The 19,402-nt window shown below is 38.2% G+C and overlaps 1 protein-coding gene across 2 annotated transcripts in view; it reads left to right on the top strand.

The window, feature by feature from the left end:
* Window positions 1–18,642, top strand: part of LOC145996162 (facilitated trehalose transporter Tret1) — a 40,282-nt gene extending 21,640 nt beyond the window's left edge. The window contains exons 1-4 of one of the 2 annotated variants that reach the window (XM_083132513.1): window positions 3,377–3,573; window positions 10,932–11,036; window positions 12,485–12,629; window positions 15,596–18,642. In XM_083132513.1, the coding sequence (XP_082988639.1) occupies window positions 3,550–3,573; window positions 10,932–11,036; window positions 12,485–12,629; window positions 15,596–16,884 (1,563 nt within the window). In that variant the 5' untranslated portion in view covers window positions 3,377–3,549 and the 3' untranslated portion in view covers window positions 16,885–18,642. Of the gene's footprint in view, window positions 1–3,376; window positions 3,574–10,931; window positions 11,037–12,484; window positions 12,630–15,595 lie in introns of those variants that run through there. The other variant, XM_083132511.1, reaches the window with a different exon arrangement.
* The last annotated feature ends 760 nt before the right edge of the window (window positions 18,643–19,402 follow it).

The following is a 19,402-nucleotide window of genomic DNA, read 5'->3' as shown; positions in this document are numbered from 1 at the left end:
AGAAGTGCAGGAATTTATCGATGTGTGGCGCTTCAATCGCAAACAAGTCTTTGCAGTAAGCAGTGTTGCCAAGTTGGCCCTTTTGGGGCCAGAACTGGCCCTTTTGAGTACGTACTCAGCCCCAAAATTCAGCAAAAACCCCAAGGGGCTTTTTAGCCCTACAGAGAGAAATCTTGCTACAAATCTAGCCCTTTCAGTAATGAAATGTTTTTTGGTATTTCAGTAAACTGTAAAGAAGAATTCACTTAACCGACCCTCCTCTGCACCCGCAAGCTCGTCCTGCGACCCCTCCTGGGGAGCAGGCAGCAAGTGCACATTGTCAATTTATCCCCTTGTTTCTGGTTTTGGTATGCTGTGTAGCCCGAGGCGAATTACGGATAACGTCGATTCCAGAAAATGCGAATCTTTGTTCAGTTGCATTGCATCTGGTCCTTCAAAGTTCACAGAAGTGCGGTGCGGAATCGACGAATCGTTCGTAACAGTAGGCTCGCCCAGAGACTAGTTCGTGCGTGCGGCCGTGTGTGTGTGTGAGTGTACGTGTGCATATATATGAAGGAGGAATATGCCGAAAATGTGTAATGCTTTTGTGTAATCTACTGCACCACAATTTACGGGGGAAATAAATTATTTAAGTTAAGAAAATTTAATTTACTTGAGCTTATGCCCCTCATCTTGACAGTTGATTAGTTGTGGTTCTTGAGTTTCAGAAATTTTGCACCAAAACACCCAAGAATTAAGAACCAGATTTTTTTTAAGTGCGCAGCCGCACCTATGTAAATCTAGCCCCTTGGATGTGAATTTTAGCTCCATTTTGGGTGCGATTTAGCCCGTTTTTCTCTCGTGCTGTTGGCAACACTGGCAGTAAGCGAAGGTGGATTTAGTAGAGGTGGGATCGTAGATGATGTTCGGTGAACAGGGTTAGATGAACATCCGTATTGTCTGCAGAATGAATGGTAATATACAGATTATGCATTTGTTTTTCGAAAGCATGCGTTAACTTGCGTTGTGATCTTTAAAAAATCTAAATAAAAAAATATATAAATCGTTCCACAGCGATCGTTAGTATAAACTTGTGACAACCTCCAATTATGTTACGAGTAGAGAAAGTCGAAAATTTTCGAACATAAAAGAAGTTGACAAGTCACGATTTTTAGATGTGGTCTCGGAGGGTCTGGTACGGAGCACACCCAGCATGTAAAGGCCAAAACTAAATGCTAAGAGCTCTAAACCAGACCCTCCCAACCTAACCACACATGCATTATTAGACCTAAGCGGAATTGTAGGTTAGGTATTCTTAGTTTGAAGGGCCAGGTTTAGAGCTCTTAGTATTTAAATTTGACGTTTGTTGCAAGCTGGATGTTCACCACACCAGACCCGGTCTCGGTACTAATCACATTATAAAACTTAAAACAGCATTTTTCGTGTTTGCATCTAATGTGCTATTCAGATATCTGCATCGAAGAGCAAAAATTCATTCTGACAAATAGAGGAAGTTAAAACTTTCAGCGTGTTGCTTAACAGACAGTTAGCAACATGTGTGTCCGTTTCAAGACCGTGACTTTGGGATTATTTGCTTGCGTCTTACTTGCAACAAAAGCTCTAATACCTGTGCAATTAATCACAAAAGACCAGCATATGCCAGGTGTTTGTCACCGTTTATAATATCTGTAATTGACCATACATCTTTCCATCAGCTTTCTGTGCAAGGAAAACTTGAAAATGGTTGCAACAATCTTGCTAGTATGTCTGCACAGTAGCTGAAGATATGCACGTATGTACAAATAAAGACTCTTGTATGCGAGAACACATTCAAACCTCGTGGCTAGGGAACGGTTCACGAATATGCGGAACACACGTAGGCGGATTACATGGAACACGAGTAAAGAACTATTTTATTTATTGATTGTGCCTTTGTGCAATGGTACAGTGGGATCTATGAGTATTACCGTGCAAATTGTCCATCACCATGTTAGTACACTTTATTTGATCAAATAAGAGCTTCAGGATTTGAAAGAAAACTCAAAACAAGCTGTTGACAACGAAAGCACCAGCATGCATAACAATCCATCGCTTAAAAACACACAGGATGTAAGAGACAAATTATTGAAAATAGTCATGGACAATTTGCACGGTAATACTCATGGATCCCACTGTACACAATTACGTGGAAGGCAATTTTGTAACGATTTCGTAACGAATGCAAGAAAATTTTAGTTACAGCTTTCCATCATTATTGTTTTATGATTTATTGTTGATATTGGTTTACAAATAGCTTTATAATAACTATTTGAAAATGTAGGTATATTTCACCTGCATCACAAACTGTTGCATTGTGGCTTCGAGCAGTCATGATTGAGGCCAGTTCTTGTAAGCACACGGAATTCAAACGGAGGGGCAGGAGATTTGAACCTTGCTTATGATGGTACGAGTACATACGTTGTGCAGTACTCGGTTGTTCAAACAGAAGCTCACGTTATTTCACAGGATTTCCTTGCACACGACAAACAAATTGACCGCAAACATGGCGGCTGTGCGAATCCTGACATCACATGAAACCCACGGTTCATTTTACAGATGTTATTTCTTCTAGCAATAAGTTTTACAGATATAGTTTGTATGCATAAACAGTATTGCTTCTCGTAAGAGCCTTTTTATGGTGATTATTTTTTACGTTTACATTAATTCAGTTTCCATTTTTTAATTATTAACAACTAAAGACTTTTCTCACAATACGTGCGCATGCAGATGCACTTGTTCCTATTTTTCAATTATTTTTTTCTCTTTTATGACAATTCTGTTCACTGGCGTACGCATGATTTTTTTTCGGAGGCAGCTGGGATTGTAAAGGTGCATATTACATAGCTGCGTTTTTGGGAGAGGTGGTACACAATAAAATATTTCATAATTACCATCTGTAACCTTCGTTTTAAAAGTTGTCGAAAGACAAGCATGGTAATTGGGAGTCATTTTAAAGGTGGCTTTCAGTGACCACTACCGAGTTCTTAAATGCATTTTGATTTTCTCAAAATTTCTGAAGAAGCTGTAGCCCCATCAGCACCCCCATGCGTACGCCACTGTTTATAACTAATCGTGACGAGGTTAGGTAAAATATTTCTCAAGAAGAATTCGCCTACGAATCACATTAGAAATTAATTAAGCAGGTTCACCTTTCACATTTGAAGTGAAATAAAGATTGATAAGGAAAATCAACTTCCGAAAGTTTGTGAAATAAAACTTGATTGTCTTTCCTTTCTTTTGTCTCGAAATTACACATTCTGGAAGTTGATTGTTATATTCAACGCTCTGGCAATGTTATCAGAGACACGTAAATCACGTCAGTATAAAGATCGGTAAGACAATAGAAATGTAAAACTTTAAGCAGTCTTGCTTCATCTTTATAACCCAGTTGACTATATTCGAAGCTCTAGCTCTTCGTGTTGTTTAGTAGGCAAGTTTGTCTTGGGTTCTATCACAGATAAATATTTCGAAAACATGAAAATTTGCGGATACGTTATTTTTGCTTTGGGAAGTTAAGATCAAATATGGAGGATGACCAAAATTATACACAGTTTAGTAAGTAAACATATGCATTTATGTATTTGCTTTTATTGTTCATTGATTTGGTTTATTTTACTTTTCATTTCTGGAGTTCCTTAGCTAGATAATTTGGCGCCCTAGACAGGTGAGGTTTGGCGCCCCCTCTGCACTACCAAGCACCGATATTTTATGTGGGATATTTTCTTCTTATGCCATGGTTCGTGATATTTATACACCCTAATAATTTTGAAATGGGCAAACAAAGGAGATTTGGTGTTTCAAGTCCACTTTATGCACAGTAAGGCCAATCAGGACTGGACCTACAGTTTAAAGTGGGATTCGAACCACTTGCATCTCCACCGGGTATCGAACCCGGGACCCCTTCATTACAAGGCGACGACGCTACCACTGCGCCATCGGGGAGGCCGAACAAAGGAGACCTCATTAAATAATAATATAGGCTATATTTAAAGATTCGTAGTTTGCATTTCTGATAAAAAAAAAATCAGCATATTTAAGAATATTTCAGTTATTTCTTAGTGCTTGGAAAACATATTTTAAACGCGCTATGTATTACTACAACTGTGGGAAACAAAATTTCAAATGTAAATTTCTTCGCAGCATATTTTTAGTGATTTAAAAAAACTTTTAATGGCGCACTAGGCTACAACACCCCCTTGCCCCCTCGCTTCGGACCTACTTCTGCCACTTGGCTAATCGTGAATACGAGGATGAGCGATGAGTTGATGAAATTGATGAAGACAATTGACAAAGAACACCGATGCCCAGCTTGGGATTCGAATTCGAGACTCCTGGTGTCGTAGCGCGTTGTGATAATCACTTCGCTACGGAGGCCGGAATACTTGCTTTTCCATAATCTGTTGCTACAAATTAGTAATTAACGCTATATTACCATGTACTATTGTAGTGTAAATGGTGGGGTATAAGGGTTCATCCTTTACGGGTTATCAATAGAATTGTAACATTGAATGCTTGAGAAGGAAATTACTTTGTGTGAAGAAAATCAATGGAACGATTATTATTTATTTATTTGGTTTTAGCTATTAAGTTATGCATCAGTTACATTTGTAAAAGATTTTATAATTTTACAATATCACAATTTTATAGTAAGTACAATATGTTTTCTTTAATGGCCTATAATTGTTTAGTATAGGCTATGGTGTATTCTATTGTCACGGGTCGGACGCACAGTGGCATTAAAGTAACTATTCTACTGACAGTTAAAGCAACATTTTTCTTACAGTTTCTGTGCAATGAAATATGAAACTAAACACTGTTGATTAAACATAACTACCCTTAGAATACTTTCCCAGATTTAGTGCTATAAGTGAACAATTTTGTGTTACGGGTGGGGCAAATGATACACTGCCTCTTAATAAGAAATTAATTTTAATAGTATCCGTGAATTTTGAAGTGATGAAAAAATTTATTTAAGAATAAGAGAGAAGGTAAGTGACCTTCGAATATTCTAGTAGAGCTGAAGGGGAAATGTAAGAGTTAAAGGAGAATTAATTGTTTCTTGGTGTCACGGGTGCACACAATACAAACAAAAAGTAAATCAAATAGTAAACGAGCAATATATAAAATTCCTTCTACTTTCTAACTTAATTATGTATAATACTGAATTTTTATCCAAATGACAAATGTAGATCTTTTGCTCACAAGATGAAATAAAGTCCCAGCGTTGCATTTAATTTTAAAAATTGGGGTGTAAGGGGTGCTCCTTCCACGTAGTGCACCCAATAGTCAACCTCACTTCCACGTAGTACACCCTGGACTGCAGACTAACGAGGCTCTGGCGACTGGCCTGGCCAGTATAATTCTGTGTCGTCCTGTTGTTTGTCCATATTTGTGCTGAGCGCCCTTTTTAGCCTCAGCTTTTAACCAAGGTAAGGAAGTTTTAGTTTTCAGACCCGCTTTTATTTTTGTTATGATAAGAGGCTGGACCCCGTATAGTGTGAACGGGTGCAAAATAGCTTCAGTGCTGACGCACCCAAAAGAATTTAATTAAAAAAAAAATTAAAAATGAGATTCAGAGGCATTTTGACATGGAAAGCCCCACATGTATTATTTTCGTAGCTGCATTCTTCAAAAGTGTTGGCCCATAATATCTTGCTTCCTTTAGTTCTCTCATGAAAGTCACGCGTATTTATATGAAGTCTACATTCAACGGTAATATGATCAGCTGTTCCTTCTGTTGCACCACACTGCCAGTATTTGGATGTCGCAATCTTCCTAAGTCTTCCGGGGTAAGGGAGCAATTTAGCCGACATCTAAAAAGAGGTGGTTAAGAGTTTCTTGAAAGCTTTATGTCTTGATCCACGGCAATCTTTATTCCAAAGGAGGCTGGAGACCTGAAAATTGGCAACGCTGTTTGGACAGAAGATTGCCAGGAAGATATGTATCAGGTGGTTATAATTAAAGTGACGGTGTTCAGAGTGGTACAGCACGGGCTGTAATGAGAGTAGCAGTCTGAAACTTCGTAGATATGCTAATGAAGCAATGCGCTCGCGAATTATGAAAAAAAAAAAAAAAAAAATAGTTCCAATTCTCGCCACCAGGGTAAAAAATGGCGCTGTAAGCAGTCAAAACTTGGTATAGTTACAGGAAAAACACTATAAATCGCAGAAAACAATACTCTTTGTAATAAAATATCGCTACAATTTCACTATTCGAATTACATGAACATTACTAAAGGAAAAAGCAACAAGCGTCACCAACAACAACCAGGGAGCTCACACAATGGTTAGGCAATTTCACCGACTTTGACGTCAGAGTTATGGAAAATTCCACGTTTTGACTGCTTACAGCGCCGTTTTTTACCCTGGTGGCGAGAATTGGAACTTTTTTTTTTTTTTTTTTTTTTTTTGCATAATTCGCGAGCGCATTGCTTCATTAGCATATCTACGAAGTTTCAGACTGCTACTCTCATTACAGCCCGTGCTGTACCACTCTGAACACCGTCACTTTAATTATAACCACCTGGTATTAACAATATGAATTCAATTTTCTCGTTAAATAACTGGAAATAAGCATAAAACTCAAGGCAAAGTTTACATATCATATGCAGCATGCAACTTTCTTATAATGTGTGCAGTAGTTTGACCTTATTTTATTTACTAGCATTTTGGAATGATAGAAGCTCTCTAGAAACTAAATATTTAAATGATGGAAGATCTAACACATTGGCTTTAAAGTTAGATAAACCACCATGGTCGAATATTACAGTCAGAGTGTAAAATTAATCTTATGTAGGTACATAATATTTCTGTACAGCGTCTTCATTTTCGCAGGCTATGACATAATTTGCCAGTCTCAAGCCTTGAGAAAGTGTGAGAGGAATCAGTGTTCTATTCGAAAATATCAATATTTCACATAATTCTCTTGTAAGTAGTATTGTACGGGGTGTTAAGTCACCCTTCAATTTGGTAGAAGATTTAAAATGCCATCGCAATTGTCCACCCACCCTTTCACTTCTGTGTTCATCGCAATACATTGTAAGCCGGCCTCCATGGCAGAGTGGTTAGCACATCGCGCTACGACGCCAGGAGTCCCGGGTTCGAATCGCGGCCTGGGATGGATGGTTGTGAACGTCCATTCATCACTTTCACCATATCATCATTCATCCACATCTTCGCGATTAGCCAAAAGTGGCAGAAAAGCAAAGTAAAATAAACTAAATCAATCAATCAATCAATACATTGTAATTAGGATGTGAAAACATTTGATTTGCGTGCATATATATGTACGTACAATGGGATACATTAGTATTGCTCGGCAAATTGTCCATGACTATTTTCATGAATGTTTCTCTAACATTCTATGTGTTTTTAAGTGATGGATTTTCATGTATGCTAGTGCAGAAGTTGCCAATAGCTTGCTTTGAGTTTTCTTTTAATTCTTGAAGCTCTTATTGGGTCAAATAAAGTGCATGAACATGGTGATGGACAATTTGCACGGTAATAGTCATGGATCCTACTGTACAAGGCTAAAATAATGCCTTCCTTGAAACTGATTGATTGATTGGCATTTTGGGTTCTTGTGACTATGTACTCCCTACTAGAAAGGGGACACTTTTGCATGGTTTAGAAATTAGGTTTTACGTTTCCGTTGTTCATTTCTTTGTGTTTTACTGTTTTCGTTAGGTTAGGCCTGACTTAGAGGTTTGTCTGAGTTTGAATTGTTTCCCGAATTTTTGTTTGTGTTTTGCAGTTTCACCTTTGTACTTAACACGAGTAACGTTAAAGCTTAGCGTGTGGTGCCTCATGCACACAACTTTTGTCAGCGTGGAATTTGCTTCTTGCGTAAACATGTCTCAAATTAGTCTGCCTCTATGTCATGTTTATAGCTCTTCAATGTCGCTGATTAATAACATCATTGGATGGCTATTAAATTTGATGATTCACCACGTGAAAAGTACGAAAATCTCCGTGATTTACTGGTATGCGCGGCTCAAAAAATGCAATGTATATTTTTAACAACTTTATACTGCTTTACTTATGAAAAATAACGTTGAATACACTAGCGAATACAATTGGGCGAGTGAAGTGTTTACGGGATGAATAAGCTACAGAAAATTGTTAGTTTTTTACGTCTTGACGTTCATTCTCTAATAATAAGCTGATGTCATGATTTACAAAGTTGCCAAATTGAAGGCTCCGCCCTTCCTCGGATTAAAGATGGGCGTGATTCATACCAAGGTTCTTTAGATAGAGGGGGATTATTTCCGGAACATCTTTGGCCGTTATGCATTTGAAGCATCGGAACGAGTCACAACTCTCGAAGCAGCCAATCAACGAAGCGAGCCGCTCACGTCATCTCAACACAGAACCCATCGCTAAGCCCCCTGCTCAGACTCTACACGCCCACTAGGCCCACTAGACAGACTCGCGTAGTCCGCTGGAGATGCTCCGAAAGTAATTCGACTTTTTTTTTTCTATATGTTGTTGAATTGAGTAGTGTTTTTTTTTCTCATCAGTCTTCCCTGTAATTGACCATTATTTCTGCCAACTTTACAATTATTCTGTTTTTGCGTGTATAGTCCTAGTGGTTTTGCAGAAAATTCAGTGAATTCATTTGTCACGTGCGTGCTTAGCCCATACGTCTGCTATGTGATTTCCTTCTATGGATGTATGGATTGATTATTTTCTACCCACCTTAACCTAACGATACCATATACATAGAGGAAACTCGAGGTCTTGCAAATCATCCACTACCGTTGGTATTTACGTAACATGTTATACCATATCAAGTCGAGCCTAATTATGGCATTTATTAACCAGTTTGAGCTTCGCTTTAGAGGAAAACTTATCATTTGCTCCATGCGCAAACATAGTTTCACAATGCGTTACAACTTGCAACACCTCCACGTGCAAGTAAACGGGGGAATCACGGGATTTTTTCTCTCGATATTTTGTTGCAAAGAAAAAAGTATACTTTGGAGGCCTGATTGAAATAAAGTAAATATTTTTTTGCACTGTTCAAAATGTTTACACCAGCGTGTCAAAAGTAATGTAGTGGCTATACCTGATCAATGCTATATATTGTACAGTAGGATTCGCAAGTATTGTTCGGCAAATTGTCCATAACTATTTTCAATAATTTTCTCTGTTGCATACTGTATGTTTTTAAGGAATAGATGTTTTACGTAAGCTAGTTCAAAAATTGTCAAAAGCTTGTTTGGCGTTTTGATTCAATTCTTGAAACTCTCATAAAGGGCTTGACCATGGTGATGGACAATTTGCTTGTAATACTTATGCATCCTACTGTACGCACTCGATTGATTGCCGGCCCTCTTGCAAGTAAATGCTATATAAAGCAGTAAATATCAATTCCGATTGTAAACTACGTACAATGAACTTTTTCTGTTTTCATAGGGCTATATCTAACATTTGTTTTATTCAGCGTAGCTTTTCTGCCGATTTTGGCTAATTGTGACGATGAGGTTGAATGATGGTTAGTTGAAATTAATGAAGGAACATACACAACAAAAACACACTCCCATGACAAGACTTTGCCTTGGACCTTCCGTGGCAAGATCGTTAGTTGGTCGTCAATGTTTCCAGATATGAAATGCACAATTGACTATTGTGAAAGTTACATAAAGCTCTCAGCTCAGTATCACCTAACCCGTTATTATAGAATTAAAATATTAACTTAACTTATGAGTCTACTTAATGCTATTATCAAGCAGAATCGTACATTTAGATTTTCTATACAGGTGTCCCGATCTATCACACTCGAACAAGAAGAATGGCATTCTTGAACATTTCGTTGACGCCTATAAATAATAAAATTTCAAGAAATCTTACATTAATTTTAAATCATACAAAGAGCAAATTTTAGAGCAAAACAATGTAGTATTTTTTATCAAATAGTTTCAGTAAACCAGCGTTAAGCTTGAGTGCTTAAGAAGAATTGTATATAATGCGAATTAGATTTTTTTTACCTATGTACCAATTTTAAAATTATAACAATTCTTCTCAATATTAAATAAGTTAAGTGCATAATTGAAATCGCATCACAAATCTATTATCAAGTGTTTTCAGGTAATTTGCATATTAACAATTGCAAATATTTGACAAACTTGTATTGGGTTATGTAACCGATGTAACAACAGCCCATTTTTTTTATTCACGGTGTGATTGTGGACTATTTCTTGGATATCGACCAGTTTGTTATGAAATATACAGGGTGAACCAAAAGTCCCAATACCCCTTATGTATTTTGCGACGAGGGAAGGTAATGGATCTGAAGTAAATCGAGTATGATAAGAGATGAGACATGTTATCTGAGGAGGTTACAGACAACAATTTAGTCTAGAATGTCTGTATGGACACCGTCTATTTCATAACAGAGAAATATGCGCCTCCAGGTACGGTGTGAAATTCTACGCAGCATTGTGGAAGTGATCGTGGCAAAGGCATGCCGAACGGATTATTTCAGTTCGTTAGTTGTGTGGTAACACGTGCCGGCAACTTGCTGTTTGATATAACCTCGCACGATGAACGATCGGGACTTCGGGGAGGCCAGTTCAGAGGAGCTGCTAACTGTGGAGAACCACGTCCAATCCATCTGTTACGAAACACTTCATTAAGATATTCTCGCACGGCTGGTGCTCCATCTTGCTGAAACCAGACGCGATCGGTAAGTCCTTCGGCTTGCAGTTGAGAGACAAACCAGTCTCGTAACATGGTGAGAAAGGTGAGACAGCACAGACTCACATACCTCCGGGGTAATGGGACTCTTAGCTCACCCTGTAGATATTAGTGTAATAAAAAGGAACAAAATTGATGTAGATTTCTCTCACAACTTATCGCTGTTTCATTTAAATGTTTCTACTGAAGACTAACATTGGATTTTCTTCAAGGCAGAATGAAAAGTGGAAGACACAGGAAACAAAAGGAGGACACAACGAAAACCTTGATAGAAGCCAAAATGAGGTGGGAAAGAAGACGTTTAAAACAGCTTTGCCACAGGTGAGTACATAGCTATTCAACATCAGTATTTATCTTGTTTCTAGAAATTACTCGTACTTATCTTTTGTTTAGGTGACATTTTTATATGTATTTTAGCAACAAAATAGTAAGAGCGGTCACGTTCAGTAATTGATGTACTTTGATTATGCATCAATGTATTCATTAGTGCAGTTTGAGATTCATTTGGTTTGGTTTGAGTTGCTGTTTTAAGTCCACTTTATGCACAGTAAGGCTAATCGGGACTGGACCTACAGTTTAAAGTGGGATCCGAACCACTTGTGCCTCCACCGGGTATCGAACCCGGAACCCCTTGATTACAAGGCAATGACGCTACCACTGCGCCATGGGAGAGGCCCCAGTTTGAGATTCATGAATTGAAACGAAATCAATAACAAAATAGATATCTTCACTGACACCATCAGTACAAAACTAGGGATAGTCACAAAATCCGATCCGGATAATCCTAATATCCGGAGAATTTCGATATCCAGATAATCCGGATATAAGAGATTTGATGAAGGATTTGTGGAAAATTCGTTCAGTGAAATACGAAAATGAAGAGTAAAAGAATATGTGGATATCCCGTAAAATGGATAAACGATAACACTGTCGGATGATGCACACATTCGAATATACGGACATTTCGGATAATCCGAATATCAGGATAATCTGGATATCCGGATAATTCGAATATCCTGATAACCTGAATATCCGGTTAATCCGGATAATTCTGATATCCGGAAAATTCGGATATCCTGACATCAGAATATCCTATATCCGGATATTTGAAACACCGGATAGAAAATTATCCGAATTTAGTCATCCCTACACAAAACATCCCGTGTATAACCGTAAAAGAAAAATTAATTTAAATAATTTGGATAATTTGTGTCCACGTATCTTTGAACATGATTGTACACTCTAAATCCCATTTCATTGGCTTTCAAGTAACTGTATTATTACTTTACTATCTCTAATATTCGGAGGAAATTTATAAGTATCTAAACTCCATAATAATTTACAGATGAGCGTATCATATATATTTTATAAATATTTTATTGGCCATCAATCACCGTATTTACTTTTTTCCTTTGCTTGCAATCTTATACGCCGATACTCAGTTTTTGTTTTTTTTATTTACCTTCATTTCTGGAAGTTTTCTCTGTTCTAAGTAAGACGATTTCTATCTTGCTTCCTTGCAGTGTGTGACGAAGAAGATTAAATGTTTTCTTTCCTAGTTAGATTACGTAAGTTATTTGTTAAAGGTATTGTATTACTTTATGTTTAAAATACTGCATATTAATTTTAAATTGAGGAATAAAGCTTTTTCCTCAAAAATTTGTACAAAACTGGGGTGCGTCTTACACGCCGGCAAATATATTTTGCATTTCTTACGTGTAAAAGAATTAAAATACACCTGGTTCATTGATCTTTGTCATCTCTTTCAGATCCTGGCGTCTTCAGCCAAAAACATGGTTTTGCTTGGCTACGGTATGACACTGGGCTTTCCAACAATCGTGATACCATCGTTGCAGGGCGGGAGTGACAACAATAGCACGCTGGTTCTGAATGAAGAGCAAATATCTTGGTTTAGTGAGTAACAATATGTTTTTTTTAAAAAAAAGTTTTATAAGATACTATTCAACACAATACTTGCCTTGTAACCAAGGTGCCTCGGGTTTCATTACCAATGAAGTTACGTGTCACATTGATTCGTGTCCTGTCTTTAAATGTGAGTTCAGTACTACAGATTTTACAATAATATAATAAATCGGTAGTCGGCATTAATATAATTTATATTAATGTTGTTTTATACAAGAACTAAGATTGGTAACATTATACTATAGGGGTGATGGATTTCTTCAAATTTACAGGAGAAAGTACTTACGGAAATCGTTTTCTGTAGCGTTGTGGAAGTTCGTGAATGTAGTTTTGATTCATTTTAATGCGAATACATGTTGTTTTCTGCGAAAATCTCTGTCCGACACGCTGTTTCTGCTGCCGCCATTTGCTTTCTGCACGAGAGCACAATAGATGACGTAATCCCGTAGTCAGTGTTTCAAACTCGCCGTGTTTTCACTAGAACATGACGTGTCGAGTATTTTTTTATTATTTTTTTTTAACTATGCTTGCCTAACCTAACTTAACCTAACCTAACCTAACCTTACGGAAAATGGTTTTTGGGGCTAACGTGAATGGTTTTTGGGGGTAATGTCAATGGTTTTTGGGGCTAACGTCAATGGTTTTTGGGGCTAACGTCAATGGTTTGGGGGGGGCTACGTCAATGGTTTGTGTGGCTAACGTCAATGGTTTGTGAGGCTAATGTCAATGGTTTGCGAGGTATTAGCATAATTTCAAATCCTGGCACGAAGGTAGGTATTTTCCGGTGAACGAGGTTGCAACACTGCATAAATCGACAAAACACTCACACAACGCGCGATGAACCAGTACACCAACGCCATAATGTGTGTTACAGAATCGAAATAACAAGTAACAGTAAGTACTCGTAAATTTAAGAAATAGACATTATCTTACTTAGAAATGCATTATTTCACCTTAGGAAATGTTCCGCATTTTAAAATAGTACGTTAGAAACGTAAAAAAGTGCGAAATATATGATTTATAGGTGTCACCCCCATACTATAATAGTACCCTAATATTTTGACAGTTCTTAGAACTTCTGTACACTTAGTAAAGTCAATTTAAAATTAAAATTTATTTATCTTCGTCAAACCAGAAAAAGACTTAATTGTCCTATTCTACCTTAAGCTTAATACTGAGAAAAGTACATTAGTTATTTGCTTGTTTTAACCCTAGCTTACTCGAGGGGGGCGGGGGGCTATCAAGCCCAGCATATCTATTTTCCGATTTTTACTGTGAAAATTTTTATTAAAAATTGAAAATAAATTACATTGTTTCTTAGAGTGTTCTCAATATTTCTGCACTACTTTTGTTCATAAAAATATACATGTAATGTAATTAGGAGGCAAAATGCACTTGGTGGATATATCAGGCGCCATCTTTAAATGTGTGTTATTCGAGACACTCATGCCAGTGACGGTGTAAAATTGATTGGTAATGATGATAATTTTTGTAATTATTATAATTAATAAACAATTGCCCCTATACAAAAAAAATCATTAATAAAAAGTATTATGTTTTTTGTGAGCTTTAGCGAATGGTAAAATATATATGACACGCAATAATTGGTTATTATTTTTTATTAATGATGGTAATTTTTGTAATAAATAACCGCGTATATAATCAACAAAGGAAGCTGTGATTTAATAACAAAATGGTTTCTTGAATTTTAGTGATAAAAAAAGTGTGGGCCTGTGAGCCCCCCCTTCAGGTAAGTAAGTTTCTCGTACGGCACGGGTAAGCTCTTCTCAGATAGGGTAACAGGAACTGAACCCGCATTTAAAAATGGAACATTGATCACAGTGACATGTGACTTTACTGCAAACCAATCCAGGAACACCTGAAGAAATGAAGCTATTTTAAACATGCAAGCTAAAGTATATATTCGTATCTATGTTTTAAGGATTTCAGATAAACATAAAATAACTTATTGACTAAAGAAAGATTATTTTCAATTTATTCTGTTTTGCTTTAGAATATCCGGGACACACACACAGAAAGACTCGAATAAGTGATATGAAGTATTTTCTTGTAGTATATTACTGTTTCAAAACGTTTCAATTAGTTGATATAAATCAAAATTAATTGGTTAATATATATATACATAGGTTGTGAATGTAAAACATCAACCAATTCGAAAGCTTTTCTTGATAATATTGTTCTTGCTGAGGCTAAGTTTCGAAGTCACGTACTCTTGAAAATCGGCAATTTATATACTCTGTGTATGGAATTCCTTATTCGTGATGATGGGTTCGGCAGTAAAACATGGTAAGTAACATTTTGATCATTTCTGAGTTCATTAAGGAAAAAGCTTATTAAAAATTAAAAGCTATATTCCAGATAAATTGTTTTCGTGTTGTGTATACCAATTTCATAAGGCTTCACTGAGTCATATGCAAATTGTATGACACGGCAATTTCATTCGAAAATTGAAGAATGGCAGATTTTACTTTGTAACTCAAAAATAACCAAAACATCACTTACCATGCTTTACACCCGAGCTCTTCATTTATAATGTTTTGTAATTTTGAGAGGGAACATAATTGTTTGACTCTCCAAAAGTTATGTGATGCACAGTTGAGTAAATATATAAAGATTGCTGACAAAAAAGTAAAGTTTTGCTTGAGTCTGTTGTTGTTTGCTTTGTTTGTAAGCCCACCTTATGCAGAGAAAGGCTAATCGGGACTGGACCTACAGTTTAAAGTAGGATCCGAACCACTATGTGCCTATCGAACCCGAAACCCCTTGATTACAAGGCGACGACGGTACCACTGCCATCAGGGAGGCTGTTGAGGTTTGGCTATTGAGTCTGAACCTTATATAAATACATCTGAATATAAATTGTTACCAACAAACCAGAATAAATTTATCATAACAGGACCTGGAATCTAAAATGTTATCTTTCCTCTCTCTTTCAGGCAGTATCAATCACATCTGCGTTCCTCTTGGTTGTCTAGGATCGGGCTACATTGCTCAAAAGCTTGGTAGGAAGAGGGCTATGATAGTTGTGAACCTTCCCCTTATAGCGGCGTGGATCATGTACTACTTCGCCAACTCCGTCTACATGCTCTACTCGTGTCTCGTGCTCACTGGACTCAGTGGTGGTCTTCTGGAGGCTCCAGTTCTCACGTATGTTGCCGAAATCTCCCAACCTCATCTGCGGGGGTTCCTGTCGGCCACGGCAAGCATGTGCGTCATCTTGGGGGTCTTTGTCCAGTTTCTGCTAGGGAACTTTATGGACTGGCGCCATGTTGCTACTGTGAATGTTTCCGTGCCTCTGGTCACGATAGTCATGCTGTGTTTTGTGCCAGAGAGCCCTCATTGGCTTGTAAGCAAGGGGCGCTTGGATGAGGCCCAGAAGGTTTTGTGCTGGCTGAGAGGATGGGTCAAGCCTGACGACGTCAAGGCTGAATTCTCGGCTCTGGTCCAATCACTGAAAGCGAATTCGGACCAGCCGCCCTCTTGCATGGACAAGCTGAGTAACTTCACCAAGATGACCTTCTGGAAACCTTACTTGCTCGTATGCTTGTCTTTCTTCATAGGACACTTCGGAGGGATGACGACCTTGCAGACTTTCGCAGTGAGTATCTTCCGCGAGTTGGGGTCACCGATCAACGAGTACACGGCCACCATGTTGCTAGGCCTCGTTGAGCTAGGAGGGACTTTGCTCTGCGTTATCTTGATCCACTGGACTGGAAAGAGGCCTCTGGCTTTCGGTTCGACTCTTGGTGGTGGCATGTGCTTCATCATCGTTGCGACATACGCCCATCTAAGGGACCAAATGCATCTGGAAATGTCTTGGTTGCCTCTGACTTTCCTAGTACTCTCAGCCTTCCTGTACCATGCTTGCATCCGCCTTCTACCCTGGGTCCTGATAGGTGAGGTGTACACTTCAGACGTGAGGGGATTCGCCAGTGGGGCATCGGGGGCTGTCGGTTACATATTCGGTTTCCTCGCCAACAAGGTCTACTTCACCATGATCCACTCGATGACTCTACCAGGGGCCTTCTGGTTTTACGGAGCGGTCTCCTTTGTGGGAACAATATATCTCTACTTCTTCCTGCCCGAGACTGAAGGTAGAACTCTTCAGGACATACAAGATCACTTCGCTGGAAAGAAGAACTTAAAAGACAAAACATCTACTGAACCTGAAAAATGGGCTGCAGATAATCCTGGTCTGTCTTGTGACCAGGAATCACATTTGTGATAGGCTTCTATTGCAAGACTTCAAATGCTGTCGTTCACAACTATTCCTCCTTAAACTCATTAGCAGAACTCATATTCACGTGTTCACAAATACGAGGTCCTCCAGAAAAAGGAACGTTTTGGTGTGAAACACAAATGACAAATAATGTGAGCAAAACATTCATTGTTTGTACAGAAACTACATACCTTACTCTACATTCCCATATATTCGCCATACCCATTCAAGCACTTATCATAGTGTGATACCAGTATGTTGATACCGTCATTGTACTTCGGTTGTCGCCAATGTAGAAACAGCGTCTTTGAGTTCATCAGTCGTGGCAAAATGCTTTCCGGAAAGAAGGAATATTCGACTGTAGCACACACCACACTCCACCTACAGAGGCCTTGAAGACAAAGTTCGATGAAGCAATTCAGGCTGATCAACTTTTCGTGTTGGACAATCTACATGAATATTTTCCTGCAATTTCACGATCTCTTCTTCACGACACCCTCAGTACAAGAAAATCTGTGCCAGATGGGTCCCTCTACTGCTGATTGAGGAGCACACTGTCACTGTCACTGTCACTACATTGTGGAATACATTGGCGGCAATAGACGGTATCAAGACACTGGTATCACGCTATGATAAGTGCTTGAATGGGTAAGGCTAATATGTGGAAAGGTAGAGTAACGTATGTAGCTTCTGTACGTACAATAAACTTATTGCACACATCATTTGTTGTTTGTGTTGTATACCAAAATGCTATTTTCTCTGAAGGACCCTGGTATTAATACGAAGGTATTAAGGTATTAATAAGGTATTAAGGTTAAACCACCAGTGGCGTAGTAACGAGTACTGGTGGAGAGTCTTAACGCCCCCTGACCTAGCTTTCTTAAGAAAAAAAAATGAGATATAAGTAAATTTGACTACTGAGAAGGAAAGCTATAACCAACCGTTTGACTTACATTTCCCTTCACAAACTTCTTGCATGCATCACTACATACAATGTATACATTTCGTTAACGTGAAATGAAATTGGTTGCAGCAAACGCGGTTTGCAAAAGATGTTATTCGTCACAACATAATATTCTCTCGATCAAGGATGTTTAATCTATAATGAGTAATTGTCGAACAGAGATCTATTTATTTTTGGTGCTTTTACATAATAATCATGCATTTATTATTATTCATTATAGTTTAAATCATGTTGATACTCAGTAATTTATGTAGATAACTGTTTAAAAAGTTTTATTTTTCTGTTCAAATGTGTAAAGCAAATATAATGAATTTATTTTTAATCTCGTTGTTCTTTATAGGAATTTATTTATTTATTATCTCGGAAGTATTATTCCTGTATTTATTCTTATTAATTTGTGGAATGTAAGATTTTAAGCTATTGTAACTAACTAACTCTCTAGCCCGAAGGTTTATGGCTGCCGTAACACAAGCCTTCCATCTGTCCCTCTGTTTCCATCCTTACCGATTGTACGGGTAATGAAAAATTCTGAAACATGGTTTGTTAGGATATGACATTTCAGTACATTGTATTGAGCTAAGTTGAAAGATGTGCCATTTAAGTGTTCCATTTCTATCTACTTGGAGAGCTCAACTTCCAGGAAGTTGTTCTTGGAAGTTTTCTAAGTTCTCGGGTTGTTTCCTTCCTTCAGATCTTGTTTTAATCACACTTTATGCACAGAAAGGCTAATCGGGGGTTGGACCTGAAGTTTAGAGTGGTATCCGAACCACTCTGTGCCTCAGCTCGGTATCGAACACAGGATCCCCAGTCCATGATTTATTGGGGTGTAAGGGGTGCTTCTTCCACGTAGTACGCCCAATTGTCAACCTCACTTCCACGTAGTACACCCTGGACTGCATTCTGCAGACAAACGAGGCTCTGGCGACTGGCCCCATGGACAGTATAATTTCTTGTGTTGTCCTGTGTTTTGTCCTTGTGTATGCTGAGTGCCTCTTTTCAGCCTCAGCTTTTAAACGAAGACAGAATATTTTAATATTTTAGTTACGACACTACGTTACAGTTATGTTATTTTAGTTCTGGTTCTAGCCTAAGTGCAAATTCAAATTTAAATTAATTATTTTTTCCGCTCCATTTCAAGTATTATGATGGAACAAATATGCGTTATAATAAACTACAGAACTTGTACAAAGTAAAGGATCCTTAAGTTGTTAATATAATTAATACAATATGAATTAACAATAAATAATAATAATGAGTCACGTGTTCTGAACAGTGACGTTTATGTCATTAGACCTAAGTATTTCAATATCCTCCTCCGTGGCCGTGCGGTATAAGGCGCTGTGCTTTGGGCTGCAGGACGGCATGGGTTCGAGACCGCCTGGGTTCAGTCTCTGGGTTCTCGGCCTGTGTATAGGACTGGTGGCAACCCATCATCGAGAGGTAATTGGGGAGCTACGAGTGAGTAGCGCAGCCCGGTCACGAATATCTCCTACAACGGCTGGGGTTTCGACGTGCTGACCTCACGTCACCCCATTACCGGTTGAAGATCTCCACACCTCT

This window comes from Lepisma saccharinum, chromosome 12 (assembly GCF_977018435.1).
Source record: "Lepisma saccharinum chromosome 12, izLepSacc3.1, whole genome shotgun sequence".
NCBI lineage: Eukaryota > Metazoa > Arthropoda > Insecta > Zygentoma > Lepismatidae > Lepisma > Lepisma saccharinum.
Note: the sequence above shows the minus strand (reverse complement) of the source record. Positions and strands in the feature narration are given on the sequence as shown.